Consider the following 18,264-nt stretch of genomic DNA (forward strand, 5'->3'; position numbering starts at 1 on the left):
TTTGGGAACAGTCAGCATGCTAACAGCGCCTAACAGCGACATCTGGTGACCCCCGACGTGATCAGCAAGAGACCTGATACCCGGGAAGAGAGCTGAGCTGACTGCAAAGCGGGGAAAAAGAAAAGAAATTCCGCGGCGGCTGCGGCCGGACGTCCGAGAGAGGCGTGAGTGGTACCACGGATTTTCGACTCAGCGGGTGAGTCGGCTGCCTTGAGCAGGGAAAAGGCGCGGAATGGGGAATACGGCCCCGGGAATAGAGAAAGCTTCTGTTGAAGCCTTGTTGAAATTTGGACAGAAAGCTGGAGACCCGCTGGATCGGGCTCTAGTGACAGATTTGTTGTCTTGGGCACGCCGTAGAGGCTTACTCAAGGAAACTGCACAAGTTTTTAAAGACGAGACGTGGAAGCGTATAGGGGAGGAAATATGGGAATCTGTCCAGACTGATAATAAAGAAGCAAAAAGACTTGCTTCAACCTATCGACAGATCAGTCTCTTAGTACAAAAAATAGGAGCGGAGGCAGAAGTTGAAGCAATAATTCAGACCATCTTGAAAGACGCTAAAAATAAAGTAACATCGGGATCGGGGGCGGAGACAAAAACTGCCGCGGAGACAAAAACTGAGATAAAAACTGAGACGAAAACTGTTTGCCCTGCTACCCAAGGTCCTTACGATTATCTCATTCCTGATTGGGACCCCGATAAGGGAGCGGGAGGTTCACAAGTCCCCGAGCCTATGGAAGTGGGACAAGCGGTACCATCAGCTCCGCAAATAGATCCTGCAACTGTCCCTCTGCCTCCTGAGGAAGAGGAGTTAAAGACTCTTTTACATGAGCAGGCAGATGCAATGACTAAACTATTGAATGAGATGCAACGGTTGGATAAAGGTTCCAAATCAAGGGTGGTTAAAGAGAGTTATCGCAAGGCACATAAGTCTATTGTTGAAGGTCTGAAAAATGTTGAGAAACAATTAACAAAGATTGAGTCTGGTAATTGTGTTCACCCTGCTGCTGTTACTGAAGAGAAAAATACAGATGGTAAAATGTCAGTGGAAGGGGTTCGTCAACGGGTGTTACAAAGTATCAGAGATGGTGAAATGAACATAGAGGAGGGCGATTGGTATTTGCGGTCTAAGTATGGTTCAGAAGCGAGACTGTCTGCGGAGGATAAGAGAAAGCTTGCAGATTGGTTTGCATTGTATCCTCAGTATAAAAGGAAAGAGGATTCAGCAAGTGGAATGGTGGATGATGTCTGGAAGTGGTGGAGAGGGAAAGCGAATGAGGAAAAGTCAAAGGAGACTCCTAAACAGAGAAATTCTGATTACATTCCAAAAGATCCCAACTTTGACATGTCAAACCGGTGGAAGGGAGTTGTAACCAATGCTGAAATTACTGGGGATTTTCAGTTTACAGCTGCACCAGTAACTATTGATAATAATGGACAGAGAAACTGGCAGCCTATAGATTGGACCACAGTTGCCAAAATACAGAAAGCAATTTTAGATTATGGAATAGACAATCGACTGGTCAGAAGACAGATGGAAACATTTATAAAACATCAGACACTAATACCCACAGACATTAAACATCTGTTTGAACTGATGCTGGGACCTACGAGTTATATGATGTTTGTTAACAAGTGGCAGGAAAGATTAGAGCAGAAACAGCTTGATAACTTGACACTGCCGCACGGAGATCCCTTACGGGTGGCCTCCCTAGAGCAATTGATGGGGAACGGTCAGTACGTTGACCCACAGCGGCAAGCTGCGCTAGACTTGCGAATTCTGGCTCAAAGCAAAGTGGCTGCCCTTGAAGCTTTCGCCAGTTTGCCACAGGTCGGCACTCCAAAACAACCATACTTGCAAATTAAACAGAAAGATACTGAGTCATTTATGGCATTTGTTGACAGAATTACAGAAGGTGTTGAAATGGCACCTGACATTCCAGCCAACATGAAAGAGACATTGGTAAAAGAGATTGCTATGCAAAATGCCAATGCTGCCTGTCGGAGGTTAATTGCCACTTTACCCCCTGCTGCTTCTTTACTGCAAATGGTAGAACAATGTTCTCGAGCCCCGATGGAAGAAGAGAAGGAAAAGGCTCGAATTCATGCCTCTGCATTAGCAGCTGCATTGTCCAAATGCTCGCCACAAGGAAAGGGGGACAAGGGCTCAAATCCTGTATGTTTTAAATGTGGACAGACGGGACATTTTAAAAAGCATTGTCCTACAATTAAGGCTGTTACTAACCAAGTATCGTCGATGAGTTCTCCATTCGCAGGTACCTGCAACAAGTGTGACAAGTTCGGACACAGAGCATCAGACTGCAAATCCCGATTTAAGAAGGACGGAACACCTCTTGTGCCCCAGCAGGGAAACGGGGGAGGCCGCGTGGGGGGCGCGGCTCAGACCTCATCTTAAGCGACCGGACCCCCCACAACGGAGGCTGCCTCGACGATCTACTCGCCGCCACCAGAGGAAGCGCTGGCCTCGATTTGGTCGTAAGTGAAACAATAACAATCACAACACAGGAGGTTACACTAATCCCTACTACCAGTAAAGGACCATTAGGGTATGGACTTTCTGCCTTACTAATAGGAAGATCTTCAGCTACAAGAACTGGAATTTTTGTACAACCAGGATTAATCGATAGTGACTTCACAGGAGTTATTCACATTATGGTTAATGTTTTTACACCACCAATTACCATTCCAAAAGGCAGTAAGATAGCACAATTGATTCCTTTCAAAGCCTGTGTACCACATTCAACACCTAAAATCAGAGGAACAGGAGGGTTTGGGTCTACAGAGCCACTAATAGCTTTCTCTGAGGTGATAACTAACAACAAACCTACACGTTCTGTTACCATTATCCATCCCGATACTCAGATCACCCCTAAAACCATTACAGTTGAGATGATGATTGACACGGGTGCAGATGTCACTATAGTGCCAGCTGCATATTGGCCAAAAGCGTGGCCAATTGTAAATTCATCTGAGAAGGTTTTGGGAATAGCAGGACTAGCAGAAATGAGAAAAAGTGCTGTGTTATTGGACATCAAAGACAATGAGGGGAACATTGCAAAAGTAACACCTGTAATCATGGACACACCCTTATGGTTGCTAGGTCGAGATGTACTCTCCCAATGGCAACTTGTTTTGTCTACTCCTTTTCCATAGCGGCCACTGACAAAGGTGCTCTTCCCACTATTAAGCTGACTTGGAAAACTGATAAGCCTGTGTGGGTTGATCAGTGGCCGCTCACTGATGAAAAATTGGAGCACCTGAACCAGCTTGTGGATGAACAATTAGAGAAAGGCCATATAAAAGAATCTTTTAGTCCTTGGAACACTCCAGTTTTTGTTATACAGAAAAAATCAGGAAAATGGCGATTTTTGCACGATCTTCGTGCTGTTAATGAGCAAATGACGCCAATGGGAGCGTTACAACCAGGCCTACCTTCTCCAGCTGCAATACCTGTTAATTGGGCTGTCTACATTATTGATCTTAAGGATTGTTTCTTTAGTATTCCACTCGATCCTGCTGATACTCAACGATTTGCCTTTAGTATACCATCAAAGAATAACAATGCCCCCATGAGAAGATTTGAATGGATAGTTCTGCCACAGGGAATGCGTAATAGCCCAACCATATGTCAATGGTATGTTAACCAAGCATTACAAAATTGGAAGAGTTCACACCCTACATACGTGGTATTACATTATATGGATGATATCTTGATTGCTTCTCCCATTCCCTTAACAGAAACTGAAAAGACTACATTATCACAGACTCTTAAGCACTGGGGATTGACAATTGCAAAAGATAAGATTCAGGCCCAAGAACCATGGAATTATCTAGGACTGATAGTGACAGAAAGCAGAATCAGACCTCAAAAAATTACACTACATGTGAAAATAGAAACAGTGAATGATGTCCAAAAATTATTAGGAGAATTGCAATGGATCAGACAATGGATAGGGATTACTAATAAAGATCTTGAACCCCTTAGAGAGTTGCTAAAAGGATCAAAACATCCAGCAGAACCTAGAGTTTTGCAAAACCAGCACTATGAGGCACTTGAAAAAATTAATAACAAAATAGCTGAATTACAAGCATATCGTTACAATACTGCCTTGCCAATCAATGTTTATTTATGCCAACAAGACAATGATTACTATTTGGCAATAGGACAGGAACAGGATCAGAAGACATTCCTACTATTGGAGTGGTTATTTCCAAAAAGTCAGCCTCATGCATCACTGTTACACAAACTTGACCTTGTTGGTTCCTTGCTGTTAAAGGCAAAACGTAGAGTACGTCATGTTTTTGGGGTAGAAGTAACTAAGATTGTGTTACCATTTGCAATGAAATCAGTGGTGGAAGAATGGTGTAACATGTCATATTCTTTTGCTACTGCAGTGATTGCTACATCTATTGATAATCATTATCCTGCATTTCCTTTATTTGGTACTCAATTGATGTTAAACCAGAAAGCACTGAAATGTGAACAACCTATTGAAAATGGTGTTACAGTTTTTACTGATGCTTCTGGGAAAACACACAAATATGGCTATGCTAAATGGTGTGACACTTCCAAACAATGGAAGACTGTAGTGAAAGAACTAGAAGGAGTTTCTGTTCAATGCCTTGAACTCAAAGCAGTAACAATGGTGTTTGAAGACTTTGTAAATATCCCTGTAAATATTATTACTGATTCTATGTATGTAGCTTCTGTTGTGAATCGAGTAGAGGAGTCAATTATTGGACACATTTCTAACAAGGTTATTGAAGCTGTGATTATTCAATTGTTGAATTTGATTCTAAACAGAAAATGTTTATATTTTTGTACTCATATTCGTAGTCATACTAACTTGCCTGGATTCTTGTCAGAAGGAAACGCGAAAGCCGATGAGGTGGTGAGTGCTGGAGCCCAGCAAAATGATACTGATGAACCTTCTGTCTCTATCAAATCAGCCACTCAGGCAATTAAGCAAGCACAAGTAAGTCATGCATTCTTTCACCAATCTGCAAAAAGTTTGTCTAAGGAATTCTCTATATCTCTGCAAACTGCTCGTGGCATTATTGCCTCGTGTCCTGATTGTGCCAAGGTCTCACCCCTACAATCAGAAGGCACTAATCCTAGGGGGACTGAGGCAAGAGAGTTATTTCAAACAGACATTACAATTGTTCCGTCATTTGGACGTCTAAAATATGTTCATGTCACAGTAGATACATATAGTTCAGCCTTGTGGGCATCTGCCATGACATCATCAGGGGCGTCAGCAACGTGTCGACATTGGAGAATGGCATTTGCTGTATTAGGAAACCCCCAAACAATTAAGACAGACAATGGTCCAAATTATAAAAGCCAAATTGTTGAAGCGTTTCTTTCAGCCTGGAATATCAAACATTTATTTGGAATTCCTTACAATAGCACAGGACAGGCAATTGTTGAAAGAAAGCATTCTGATCTCAAACGATATATTGCCATTTTTCAAAGACAGGGGGAGTTTTCCCATTCCCACTCCCCCCACGATATTCTTTCAAAGGCCATTTATGTTTTAAATTGGAAACTCTGGTCACAAAAATCGAATCAAGAAGTCGGGTCAACCCCTATCTTTAGACATTTTACTCAAAACAATCCTTTAAAAGAAACACACGTTTCTGTGCAAGTTTGGGACCCCTCATCAGCCACCTGGAATGGACCATGGAGATTAATAACTTGGGGTCGTGGGTATGCTTGTGTCATTACAGAGGACGGAGAGCGGTGGTTGCCAGCCAAGTGGGTGCGACCCTGGCTACATGCTGAAACCAAGGAAAACAAGGAGGATGATCAAACGGCGATAGAAGAAATCGCTGACTTAGAAGCTGCACACAACGTCACCAGAGACAACTGATCTGAGCTAAATGTTGAACAATATGTATTGGTTATCTGCTATTGTAATTATTTTTGTGGTGCAGGAGAATCTTGGGTGGGGTAGTGAAGACAACTTTTGGGTGAATTGGGCAAAGGAGACAAATAACCCATCCTTTTGCTTACACTTATCAGCAGCCACAGACCCATTTAAAACATGCCTGATAGGGTTGCCATTTGATGATCAACGCACTTTGGTAGCCTCCTTTTCATCTCTCACACATCAAGATTGTTCTACAGCAAAAAGTATAAGTCATTGTATGGCATTAATAGTTGCAAGCCTCAATGACCCTTTACCATGGGATCCTCAAGAGTTCAACCTGTTAGGAAGTAGAATGCCAAATCAGTCAGGATGTCTGATATTTGGCTCGTACAATCTGACGAATCGTCAAATAACAGATCTAACATCCTATCATTTTCCTTATTGGAGTACCTCTGATTTTTGTGCTAAAGACACGGTTTATGGTTGGAACACAAATGGTATGTGCCTTAACATTACCAAAGCCTTAAGATTGCCTAGAAATGTGTTCCTGATCTGTGGTAGAAGAGCGTGGCCTGGAATCCCAAAAGAAAGTAACGGAGGGCCATGTTACATTGGTCACCTTTCTTTGCTAACTCCTACTTCAGAATTTATCCGAAATCATATTGCAAGTAGTGCTACTCTATTAAGAAATCGTAGAAATGTAGAAATGTTAACCTCTGATTGTAATGATGAAGTGGAACTTTGGTCTCATACAGCAAGAGTTTTTGGAGCATTGTTTCCTCCTATAGGAACAGCACATGCCTTGTCAGCCATTCAGAGATTAGCATGTTGGACAGCAAAACAAGCTAATGTTACTACTAGTGTTATTTCTCAGCTTGCAGTAGATCAAAATAGTTTGCGAAAGGCTACCCTGCAAAATAGAGCAGCTATAGATTACTTGCTTTTAGTACAAGGAAAAGGCTGTGAAGAGGTAGAAGGAATGTGTTGTTTTAACTTGTCTGATCATAGTGATTCAATCCATAAAAAGGTAGACTGGCTTCAGCATCATACAGAGAGAATTACAGCGAATCATAACCCCTTTGATGATTGGCTAATGTCATGGGGAATTTCAGCTTGGGCAAAAGAGTTAATCAAAACTGTAGGAATAGTATTGCTTATTGTCATTGTTGTGTTATTTTTAGGACCCTGCATCTTCCGATGTCTATCCTGGCAGATGCATCGGATCGCTGCTACAGTGTTTGAAAAGAAAGGGGGAGATGTGGGGAATTTTGTAGGGGCTGTTGCTTTGCAATCGATATGTAGGCGATTGGAACACAGCGGGTAAGACACCGGTCAGCCCAAGGACACTGTGTCCGCTTCGTGCTTTCTATGAAAAAAAGCAGAGTTGGCCTGAGGATGTTGCGTCCTTGTGATACAGCTGTGCAAAGTAAAACAAGTAATGAATCAGTCATGAATATACCATAGAACAAAGGATCTGCACATCTGGAAATGTAGGGTTTGATATATGAGCACACGTACTGCTTATAAAAATACCTTTTTGTATCTACTAATGATTATGCTTTAAACCACAAAAATGTATTGCATGGACAAATTAGAAATCGACATGTAATCCTGTAATAGTATAAAAAGCCTTCTGATTTGTGTATTAAATGTCTTACATTTACAATCCATATTGGATTCTGTAAGTCCATTTCCTCAACTTTGGGAACAGTCAGCATGCTAACAGCGCCTAACAGCGACATCCATCAAAGGTCATCTTATTCACCCCCCCCTCAGTAGGCAGCAACACCTCCAACTATATATAATGGGGTTAATTTTGAGGACAATTACATTTGGCAAGACGTTTTTTACATTTTTAAGATCTTGAAAACTATACAAACTTGATGTCAAGATTAAGTATGAGAATATTTAATATATTTTAAGTAGGTGCTTTCTGCAACACACAAACTTGTCATTCAACAGAGAAATATCTTTCCTTACATGAGCAGTTTTTAAGCCTGAGTTCTATGCAGATATTGACAGAAACTGAGCTATCTAGGATAAAGCTAATTTAGGTGTGCCTACATTAGTAACGATGATGACAACGCAAATGCACCCAAATATGTTTCATATGTGCATTCTTGAAATCTCACAGTAATTCAAACATATTAATAATAAATGCAGATAAATTGATTATCATGTTTTAAATTATAGACATTTTGCAATCACAGTGGTAGGGTAGGCAGATGAAATGCATATTTTTACCCATCGTAAGGTAGACAGGAAGTAAAAATGAGTTAGCCTCAACAACCCACATCAGCTATTACCATTTGAAAAGGTAAACATGTTAATTAGATCACATCTGACCATGACATAATGATGAATATACCTTTCAGAACAGAGGGCTGTATAGGGTTAACACTCCAGGGGGAGTAACCCTGAACCTGACCCTAGGGGTCTTGGCCCCTCCCCAGGGGTGGGTCACACTCCAGGTGATGGTTAGCCCACTCCCCCCACTTCCTGTCCTATAAAGGAGAGGGGCTTGCTGTTCCTCTCTTTGCTCTCTCGCCACACACACTACTACACACTGCCTGCACACCAGCACACCACGTGGCAGCCACGAGGCAGACAGAGCCACCATCACACACTCAGGTTGTATTTATCCCTTTTCGGATTTTGCTATTTTCCCTTCCCTATCCTTTGTAAACTTCCCTACCTCCAATACATTTTTAAGTTATTGTTAAACTTTTCCTTTTAAATTCCAAATTTGAGTGTGATTGATTTATTCGGGTGTGCTTATCTCTCTCTCTCCCTATATCTAATCCCTATGTTTGGGAAAAGAGGGGGAAAAGAGGAGGGCACTTTACAAATTGTTATTGTTTATTAGAGTCTCTGGGAATTTGAATTAGAACCCAAGACAATTTATTTGGCGTCTCAATGTGGGGCTAGGTAGAAAGAATTATTTCAGAGAAGATTTGGAAGTTAAAAAATGGATATTCTAAGAGTGTTAATAATTCAGGCTTTTGGATGGCTGTTTTGGTCTTGGATGCTGAAGTTTGTAAGTTACCATGTCTTCTGGATAGTCATTGATATGGTCTGGGAATATTCTAAGCATTTGCCTGTCCGGGCCTATGCATATTTCCTGAATTCTGTTAGGAATCTAACTATGTTTAGAAATGTTTCTGAAACATGGAATCACTCTGAGTATGTGTGTTGGGACATAGAAGCTCCAGATATTTTTGGGGGAAAATGGTACTGGATAGCAGTTATTTCACTGTGTTTAAATGTGGTTTTGGGAATTTATAATGCAGCTCTGAGTTAGAACACGTGGAAAACGCATTTGGCCATGGCCATTAAAACACTTAGGGGGAGGGGTGGCCCACGGTGCTGTGGCTGCAGCTGCTGGGGGTGGGCAACCGGTCAGACCGGTCCGATGGGTCAGGCATCCCTGAGCACAGCCACCGCCCCTAGCGTGGCTCCGCCCCGAACTCCGTCCCCCCTAGAGCAGCGCCACAGACCCTGCCCTCACAGCCCAGTCCTGACCATCTCTCTTCCATCACCACGCGGCAAGTTAGACCACACCTGAACCCTTCCACAGGCACACCTGGGGCAAGGCACCTTGTCGGGAAGCAGTACCCCCCAGCAACAGCAACCAGCTGGAAATGGATCTGATAATAGAGTTATAGTTATCAGCTCCATGCCCAGAAAGGAAATCAGGCACACAAGGCAGGAATATGCAAGGGCCAACAGGCAAAGCCTTTTAGCCTGGCTTTTGAGATGTTGGGATGCAGGAGCAGAAACCATGGACCTAGATGAGAGGGAGGCTAAACAGCTGGGGTCCTTGTCGAGGGATGGGGGTGTAGATAAAGAGCTGGGGAGGCTGGATGGCACTCACTCACTTTGGGCCAGGCTTCTCATAGCTGTGAGATACAGATATCTCTCCAAGGATGACATGATTTTCCATCCCCTTAAGTGGACAGATATGGAACAGGGTATCACATACCTGAGGCAAATGGCCGTACAGGAGATAATCTATGGAGATGTCCAGATGCCCTCGGACTCCGATGATGTCTGCATGAAGCCAGCCCTATTAAAGAAACTGACCCAGTGTGCTCCTTCCACATATGCCCCCACACTGGGAGCACTGCTGCTGGGCAGAGACCCCAACAACCTTCCCATGATCAGAGAGTTTGTGAATGACCTGAGACAGTTCAAAGATAGTTTGTCTAGGAGGACCTTAATAGCAGCTGTGGAAACCCTCACCCAGGAGATGAACTAGCTGAAAGCATCTGTCTCTGAACTGCAGAAGGCAGAGGACAACTGCTCTTCACCTTCTTAATGGGTGCAAGTCTCAGCTGTCAGGAACAGATGCTGCCGTACTCCTCCCCCTCCTCCCCGTAGGAGACCAGCCCAAAGCAGACAGGGGACACCCAGGGGTTTGCTTTGGAGAACACTGCGTGAACACAGGAAAAACATGGACAGATGGCATAGCCAGCCCACCTCACCTCTATGGGCCAGAGTAAGGGAACTGCAGGGGACCAACACAGGGAATAACTCCTCCAGAAGAGGGGTTGCCCCAGTGTTCCGCAGGCAGCCTTCTCATCCAGGGGGTGGTGAGGCCAGTAACTCAGGTCCATGTGCCTCATGCGGTCACACTGCTCAGCATTAGAGGTGCCCTGTCTCCAGCCAGGCGGAGGCCAGGGATAACAGAGTATATTGGGACGTGTTTATGAAATGGCCTGGTGCTTCTGAAGCTGAGAAGTATTAAGCTTTAGTAGACATTGGTGCCCAATGCACTCTGATACCCTCCAGCCATAGGAGGACAGAAACTATTACAATTTCAGGAGTCACAGGAGGGTATCAGGAGTTGACTGTGCTGCAGGCTGAGATAAGCCTCACCGGGAATGTGTGGGAGAAGCACACCATAGAAACTGGCCCTGATGCACCTTGCATCCTGGGGATCGACTTTGTCTGGGAAGGGTATTTTAAAGACCCAAAAAGGAACTAGTGGGCATTTGGCATAGCAGCTGTAGAGACTGCAGACAAAGAGCAGCTGTCTATCATGCCTGGCTTGTCAGATGACCCTTCCATGGTTGGTACCCACAAGGTGGAAGATGTTAAGTTACCCATTGCTTCTCTTGTAGTTCATCGTAGGCAATACTGCACCAACAGAGACTCCCTGCTACCCATACAGCTGCTGATTCGCTGCCTGGAGAAGCAGCTTGTCATCAGCAAGAGCCACTCACCCTTCAACAGCCTGATATGGCCAGTGCGGAAGGAGAATGGGGAACAGAGACTGACTGTGGACTTCAGAGGCCTGAACGCAGTGACTCCTGCAATCAGCACAGCCGTGCCTGATATGGCATACAAAGGCTCAGAGGCCAATTATATCCCCACAGATACGGAAATCCTAGCTGCCTATGAGGGACTTAGAGCTACCTCTGGGATGGAGTCACCACTCTTTTTAGCTCCAAGGCTTCCAGTCCTGACTTGGATGTTTAAAGGGAAAAGTTGAACTCCTCACCATGCCGCAGATGCCACTTGGACTAAGTGGATGGCTCTGATAACTCAGAGAGCTAGGATGGGGACTCTTGAGCACCCAGGCATTGTGGTGGTCATCACCAACTGGCCAGAGGGCACTGACTTGGGAAAGCAAGCAGAAGAGAAGGCAGTGACCCGTGCCGAGGAAGCCCCCCCATACAGTGACCTTCCTGAGGAGGAAAAGGCATGTGCTCTGTTCACAGATGGATCCTGCCGCCTGGTAGGCAGCAAGCGGAGATGGAAGGCTGCCGTCTGGAACCCTACATGCAGGGTTGCAGAGGCAAGAGACGGAGAAGGTGAATCCAGCCAGTATGCTGAGGTGAAAGCCATCCAGCTGGCCCTGGACATTGCAGAACGAGAGCAGTGGCCAATGCTATACATCTACACCGACTCATGGATGGTAGCAAATGCCTTATGGGGGTGGCTGAAGGAGTGGAAGAGAAATGATTGGCAGAGAAAAGGGAAGCCTATTTGGGCTGCTGACCTCTGGCAAGACATTTCTGCACGCCTGGACAAACGACCAGTTAAAATCCGACACATCAGTGCTCACATCCCAAAGAGCAGAGCCACTGAGGAGCAGCAACATAACCACCAAGCTGACTTGGCTGCCCCCATCTCCCAGATAGACCTGGACTGGAAACACAAAGGTGAACTGTTCTTAGCTCGGTGGGCACATGACTCTTCTGGCCACCAAGGAAGAGATGCCACATACCAATGGGCCCGTGACAGGTCTGTGGACATAGCCATGGAGGCCATAGCTCAGGTTATCCATGATTGTGACATCTGCACTGCCATAAAACAAGCTAAGAGCATGAAGCCTTTGTGGTACAGGGGACGGTGGTCAAAGTACAGTTATGGGGAGGCCTGGCAGATCGATTACATCACTCTGCCTCGATCTTGCAGTGGCAAACAGTATGTGCTAACCATGGTGGAGGGAAGCACGGGGTGGCTGGAAACCTACCCAGTACCTCATGCTATTGCCCATAACACCATTCTGGGTCTGCAGAGCCACATCCTGTGGAGACATGGTACCCCAGAGAGAATAGAGTCAGACAATGGGACCCATTTCAAGAACAACCTTGTAAGCAACTGGGAATAAGAGCATGGGATAGAATGGGTTTACCACATCCCATACAACCCACAAGCTGCAGGAAAGATTGAGCGTCACAATGGCCTGCTGAAAACCACCCTGAAGGCTATGGGAGGTGGAACTCTCAAACTGGGAGAAGCACCTTGCAGAAGCCACTTGGCTGGTGAACAGCAGGGGATCAGTCAACAGAGCTGGTCCTGCTCAGTCTGCCCTACTGCCCGTAGTTGAGGGAGATGGAGTTCCTGTAGTCTGTGAAAGGAATCTACTGGGGAAAACTGTCTGGGTTGCTCCTGCCTCTGGTAGGGGGAAACCTATCAAACGGGTGGTATCTGCAGAGGGTCCTGGTCACACATACTGGGTAATGTTTGAAACTGGTACTATAGAGTGTGTCCCCCAGAGAAATCTTTCTCTAGCTGAAAAGGTTTAAAATCTCAGAGTTGATGCCATGTATTCCATGCATTCCAGGTATTCCATGTTATCTTGTATTATAGTTGTATAATATTTGTATCATAGTTGTGTAATACTTGTATTATAGTTCATAAGGGGTTATAAGTTGTTTTTCTGGTTACACCCTCACCACAATATGTGCAACAGAATCCATAGCACCCAAGCAGCTATCCAGAGAACTCCTACAGCATCACATCACAACACGGCGTCCAACAGAACCTACACCGCACCAGCAGCTATCCAGAGGAGTCCTACAGCATCGCACCACAACGAGGCGTCCGACAGAACCCTGCATCTGATTTGTCACTGATGCCCTGCAGTGAGAGACTGTTCCCGATTTCCCTCCAGCAGATGTCTACAGCCATCTCATCTCCACCTGTTCCCCTGATGCCATACACCAAGAGACTGTTAGTGATGTTTTCTTCACAGAGGGAAAAGACTTTTTCCTGAGTTCCAACAAGAACTGTTCCTGTTTCATGACTCTTCTTCCATGTTCCTGTCCTGCTCACACCTCATCTCATCAACCTTTACTGGACCGGAGAAGCAGACCACCTTGGGATACAGCCAAGGACCAAGAAGGACTTCAAGATCTCTTAATCCATGGACACTTGTTCCTGTCTTTGGAGAAGAAGATTGTTCGTAGGAAGGTGGAAGTGGTCTAACCAAGGGGTGGAATGTATAGGGTTAACACTCCAGGGGGAGTAACCCTGAACCTGACCCTAGGGGTCTTGACCCTCCCCAGGGGTGGGTCACACTCCAGGTGATGGTTAGCCCACTCCTCCCACTTCTCTCCTTTATAGGACAGGGGCTTCCTGTTCCTTTCTCTTCTCTTCACTCTCTCGCCACACACACTACTACAGACCTCTGCCTGCACACCAGCACACACTCAGGTTGTATTTATCCTGTGCTAGTTAGAAGGAAGCTGGAATGTTTTGGTAAAAGAACTTGATAACAGGCAGTGGAATGAAAAACATGGTGTCTCCTTCTCTCACAGTTACGCTGAGAGCTCTGGGAAGAAGTAAACTTTCTCCATTTTGTTTTTTTTTTCTTCTGCCTTTGCCTTCAGACCTAGTCACATCTCATTAACCTTGCTCCTACTAACCTTGCTCCCTAACCTCTTGGCTGCACCTCTCTTCTTCCTGAGAACTGGGGTAAGGCTGAGAGGGGCCGGGGGAGGTGTTGGGGTGGTTTGAAAGCCCCTCCTGGGGACTCAGGTTTCTGGGAGGGGAGTTGTGCTTTTGTATTGTTTATCCTTTGTATATTTCTGTATATAATTGTATATAACTGTATATATTGTAAATAGCTGCTTGTAAATTCTGCTAGCTGTAAATAAATTGCTTCATCTATATTCCCAGGGTCCGTCTGAGTTAGCTGGGTACCTACAAAGTGTGGGGGGGCGGGTAAGAACCCAAACCATCACATTTTTAATTGGCTTTCCCAACGTGGGGCTAGATATATTTGAGTGATTGGAAATTAGCTCTGGGAATTAAAATGAAGCTAATCAAGCAGCTATTGTACTTGGTGGGGATTATTGTGTGGCCTGTTTTCTGGTTTTTTTGTGTACAATTGGATCAAAGATCAAATTGGTTATTTCTTGCTTCATGTAGTTTTTAAGAAGGTCAAAGCTAAGCTTTCAAGCATGTTCTGGAGCTGGGGTGATTTGATTCTTGGTTATGCTGGTTTTAATATCTCTGAGAATATTATCAAGAATATTACAGGAGCTCTGGTCAATAATGTGACAATCAATGGAAATTCTGCTTTAAATACAGCTCTAATGAGCGTTATTCAGCCCAAGAAAGGAATTCCAACTGTTTGCTTAGGCACATGCTCGTGTAAAACTGTTCTGCTACTCACAATTTTTAATATTTGCCTCATGGTTTTAATTTTCATACTAATTTTGGCATTATTTGTGAAAAATTCAAAACCAGCTTCTGTAAGAGCTAGGAAAAATTCTGTCTCAAAACCAAATTCAGTAACAGTTTCTCAGCAATCTTCCTCCCCCCAGGCAGTGTCTGCACCCTCCTTGGTAGGTTCTGGGAATTCTGCCAATATTCCTGAAGGGAATGTAAATAACGATAACGAGCAGAGTTTGGCAGGAGCCCCAGGAGCACAGACAGGTACCCAGAATCAGAATGTTCCTAGCAACAATGATAACACGTCAGGGTTGGCAGGCATCCCAGGAGGACAGGCAAATAATCCCACTAATGCTAATAATACTACTAATTCTGGTAACGCTAGCCCAGTCTGTCCAAATCCTAATGACACCAGCTCAGCCAATTCAAACCCCCAGCCAGCAGACCAGAATCAAAATCCTCCTGTTAAAAGCAAGGCAGATTTGAACTCACAAGCTCCAGGTCAGACCCCCCAATGATTCAAACCCTCCAGGTCAGACCCCCCAATGATTCAAACCCTCCAGGTCAGACCCCTAATGATTCAAATCCTCCAGCAGATATGTCCAAGTCTGTTGCTGTTCAGGCCTTTCTGGCACCTGCTAAGGCAAAAGCTAAGACAAAGAGTGGTTCACAGGAGGATGTAAAAGAGGGGACCTCTGGTGATCAGCAAGAGGAAGAGGAAGAGGAGATAGTTAGTCTGCGTGACCTTGCAGATACGCCGAGACATCAATACTCAAGTGAGAGGAGCGCTGTGAGGTTAGCTGCCAAGAGAGAGGATGGCTACCATGAGTTTAGGAATACTATGAGGAAGATTGTGTTAGGCCAGGCACCACCAGAACAGCAGGAGAAAGGGGAGGTGGAAGATGACATCCAAGGCTCCAAGGATCCACTCAGAGAGGTCAGGGAAGTTAGGAAGGAATACACAAGGGAATCAGGTGAGCCAATCTTAAGCTGGCTAGTGAGATGCCGTGGCATTGGTGCTAATGCTCTGCAGGTAGGAGACAAGTCTGCCAAGCAGCTGGGACCACTCACTAAGGAGAGTGGAGTGGACAAACACCTGGCAAGTCCTCTTGGTAGGGTTAGCTTGTGGACACGCCTTTTGTTGTCTGTGGCTATGAGATATCCTTCCCGAGATGATTTGCCATGGGCTGCCAAGAAGTGGAACACCGTTGAGCAGGGAATTAAGCTTCTGAAGGAGTTTTCTGTGAAGGAAGTGCTTTACGGAAATCATGGCACTCATGAGCCTCACAATATTCCTTTGGGAACAGGTCTCATGAAGAAGCTGATTAAACTTGCTCCTTCATCCTATGCTAACATCTTGGCCAGCAAATTTCTAGCAAGGAGTGATAATGGAAGATCTTTCACTGTTGGTGAATTCACTGACCAGCTCAGGCAGATAGAGGATAGCTTGTCACATTCTGCCTAATCTCTGCCATACAAACTATGACTTCTGAAATAAAGGGCATGAAAGATGGTTTTGAGAATACCATGAAAGAACTGAAGGAGGATCTTACAACCTCAATTTCCAATCTGGTAAAGGATAACATTCCTGCATCATCTGAAGGTAAGCAGAGGGGACGGCTGGGCTGTGGTCTCACGAGAGAGAGTGTGACTGTGACGGGGCTGGTGACGTCAGCCGCGGGAGATTTAAAATCCCGCCGCGTGCCGCGCCGACCGCCATTTTGGCTGCCGAGCCGAGAGAGTGAAAAGCCAGCCTGCCTGCGGCTGGGAGCTCTTTTTTTTTTTTTTCTTTTTCTCCTGTTACTGTCTGTCAGTATCACTGTGCACTATGCCTGTCACTCGTGCTACGAAGGGCAGGAGGAGCGTGTGCACACAGACTGACGTGACCCGGGAAAGCACAGGAGTCCAGGCTACTGGATGCAGGGAGTGCTACTGCCTCTCACTTGCTGCAGAAGGGGAAGGGGAGAACAATTGCACCAGGTGTGAGCAAGTGAACTTCCTTCTCACCTTGGTGGCGGAATTGAAAGATGAAGTGGCCGAGCTGAAGGACCAAGTGTCCAGGCTCAGGTCAATAAGGGAGAATGAAAGGGAGCTGGATCTGTGGGTGCAGGCTCTGCAGATCCCCCCTGCTAAGGAAGCTGCCCCTGGAAACAGTGAGGGATGGGTACAGATCCCTGTCAGGGGTAGTAAGGGTAATCCACCCCGGCCCTCTCCTCCTCTTCCTCTGCCCTTGCACAACAAGTACGAGGCCCTGCATGCAGAGGGTACAGAGGGTGAGAGCGATGAGGAGCATCTAACTGTGATGATGCCTAGGGTGGAGCAGTCGCCACCAACTGTGGTGACTAGCTCCACAAAAAACAAGAAAAAGAGAAGGGTTATAGTTGTTGGAGATACTGTCTTGAGTGGGACAGAGGGACCCATTTGTCGTCCCGACGCGTCTCACAGGGAGGTCTGCTCCCTTCCTGGTGCCCGGGTTAGGGACATCACCAGGAGACTCCCTAACCTAATCCGGCCCTCCGATTATTACCCCTTGCTGGTAATACAGGCTGGCAGGGATGAAATTGAAAAGAGGGGGACCAGGGCAATTAAAAAGGAATTTAAGGCCCTGGGGAAATTGATAGATGGGGCGGGAGCGCAGGTGCTGTTCTGCTCAGTTCCCTCTGTGGCAAGGGAGTTCACAGAGAGGAACAGCAGAACCTACGATATCAACAAATGGCTCAAGGGATGGTGCCAGCGGCAGCATTTTGGCTTTTTTGACCACGGGGGAACTTTTACTGCACTGGACCTACTTGATTGTGATGGGGTGCAATTGTCTAGGAGGGGCAGGAGAATCCTGGCAATGGAGTTGGCAGGGCTCATTAGGCGGGCTTTAAACTAGATATGAAGGGGGTGGGTGAGGCAATTACTCTCTCTGAGAAGGAGAGAGTGGGAAGGAAACTAGGGACAATTGGGGAACCGAGAGCCCAGCTGAAGTGCATCTACACCAATGCACGCAGCTTGGATAACAAGCAGGAAGAACTGGAAGTCCTGGTCCACCAGGGTGACTATGATATAGTTGCCATTTCAGAAACTTGGTGGGATGACAGGCATGACTGGGGTGCTATACTGGGGGGATATAACCTTTTCAGGAGAGATAGGCAAGGCAGAAGAGGAGGAGGGGTGGCTCTGTATATTAGGGAGTCACTCCATGCCACTGAGCTTGAGGTGAGGGACGAAGGGATTGAGAGCTTGTGGGTTAAAATCAGAGGGAGGACTAATAAATCTGACATCCTGGTTGGAGTCTGTTATAGACCACCCAACCAGGATGAAGAAACAGACGAGATATTTTACAAACAGCTGGAGACTGTCTCAAGATCAGATCTTGTTCTTGTGGGTGACTTTAACCTGCCAGATATCTGCTGGGAACTTAATTCAGCAGAGAGGAGGCAGTCCAGGAGATTTCTAGAGTGCATGGAGGACA

The 18,264-nt window shown here is 45.6% G+C and overlaps 2 protein-coding genes across 9 annotated transcripts in view; one reads left to right on the plus strand and one right to left on the minus strand.

Moving 5' to 3' along the window:
- LOC135192841 (chromodomain-helicase-DNA-binding protein 1) overlaps positions 1 to 18,264 on the minus strand; it is a 272,474-nt gene that overhangs the window by 59,653 nt on the left and 194,557 nt on the right. The window lies entirely within an intron of this gene.
- Positions 204 to 7,564, plus strand: LOC135192887 (uncharacterized). The gene is made up of 2 exons (XM_064176269.1): positions 204 to 2,496; positions 7,076 to 7,564. The coding sequence occupies exon 1, from the start codon at positions 233 to 235 to the stop codon at positions 2,414 to 2,416; it is 2,184 nt and encodes a 727-aa protein (XP_064032339.1). The 5' UTR covers positions 204 to 232; the 3' UTR covers positions 2,417 to 2,496; positions 7,076 to 7,564.

This window comes from Pogoniulus pusillus, chromosome W, assembly GCF_015220805.1.
Source record: "Pogoniulus pusillus isolate bPogPus1 chromosome W, bPogPus1.pri, whole genome shotgun sequence".
NCBI lineage: Eukaryota > Metazoa > Chordata > Aves > Piciformes > Lybiidae > Pogoniulus > Pogoniulus pusillus.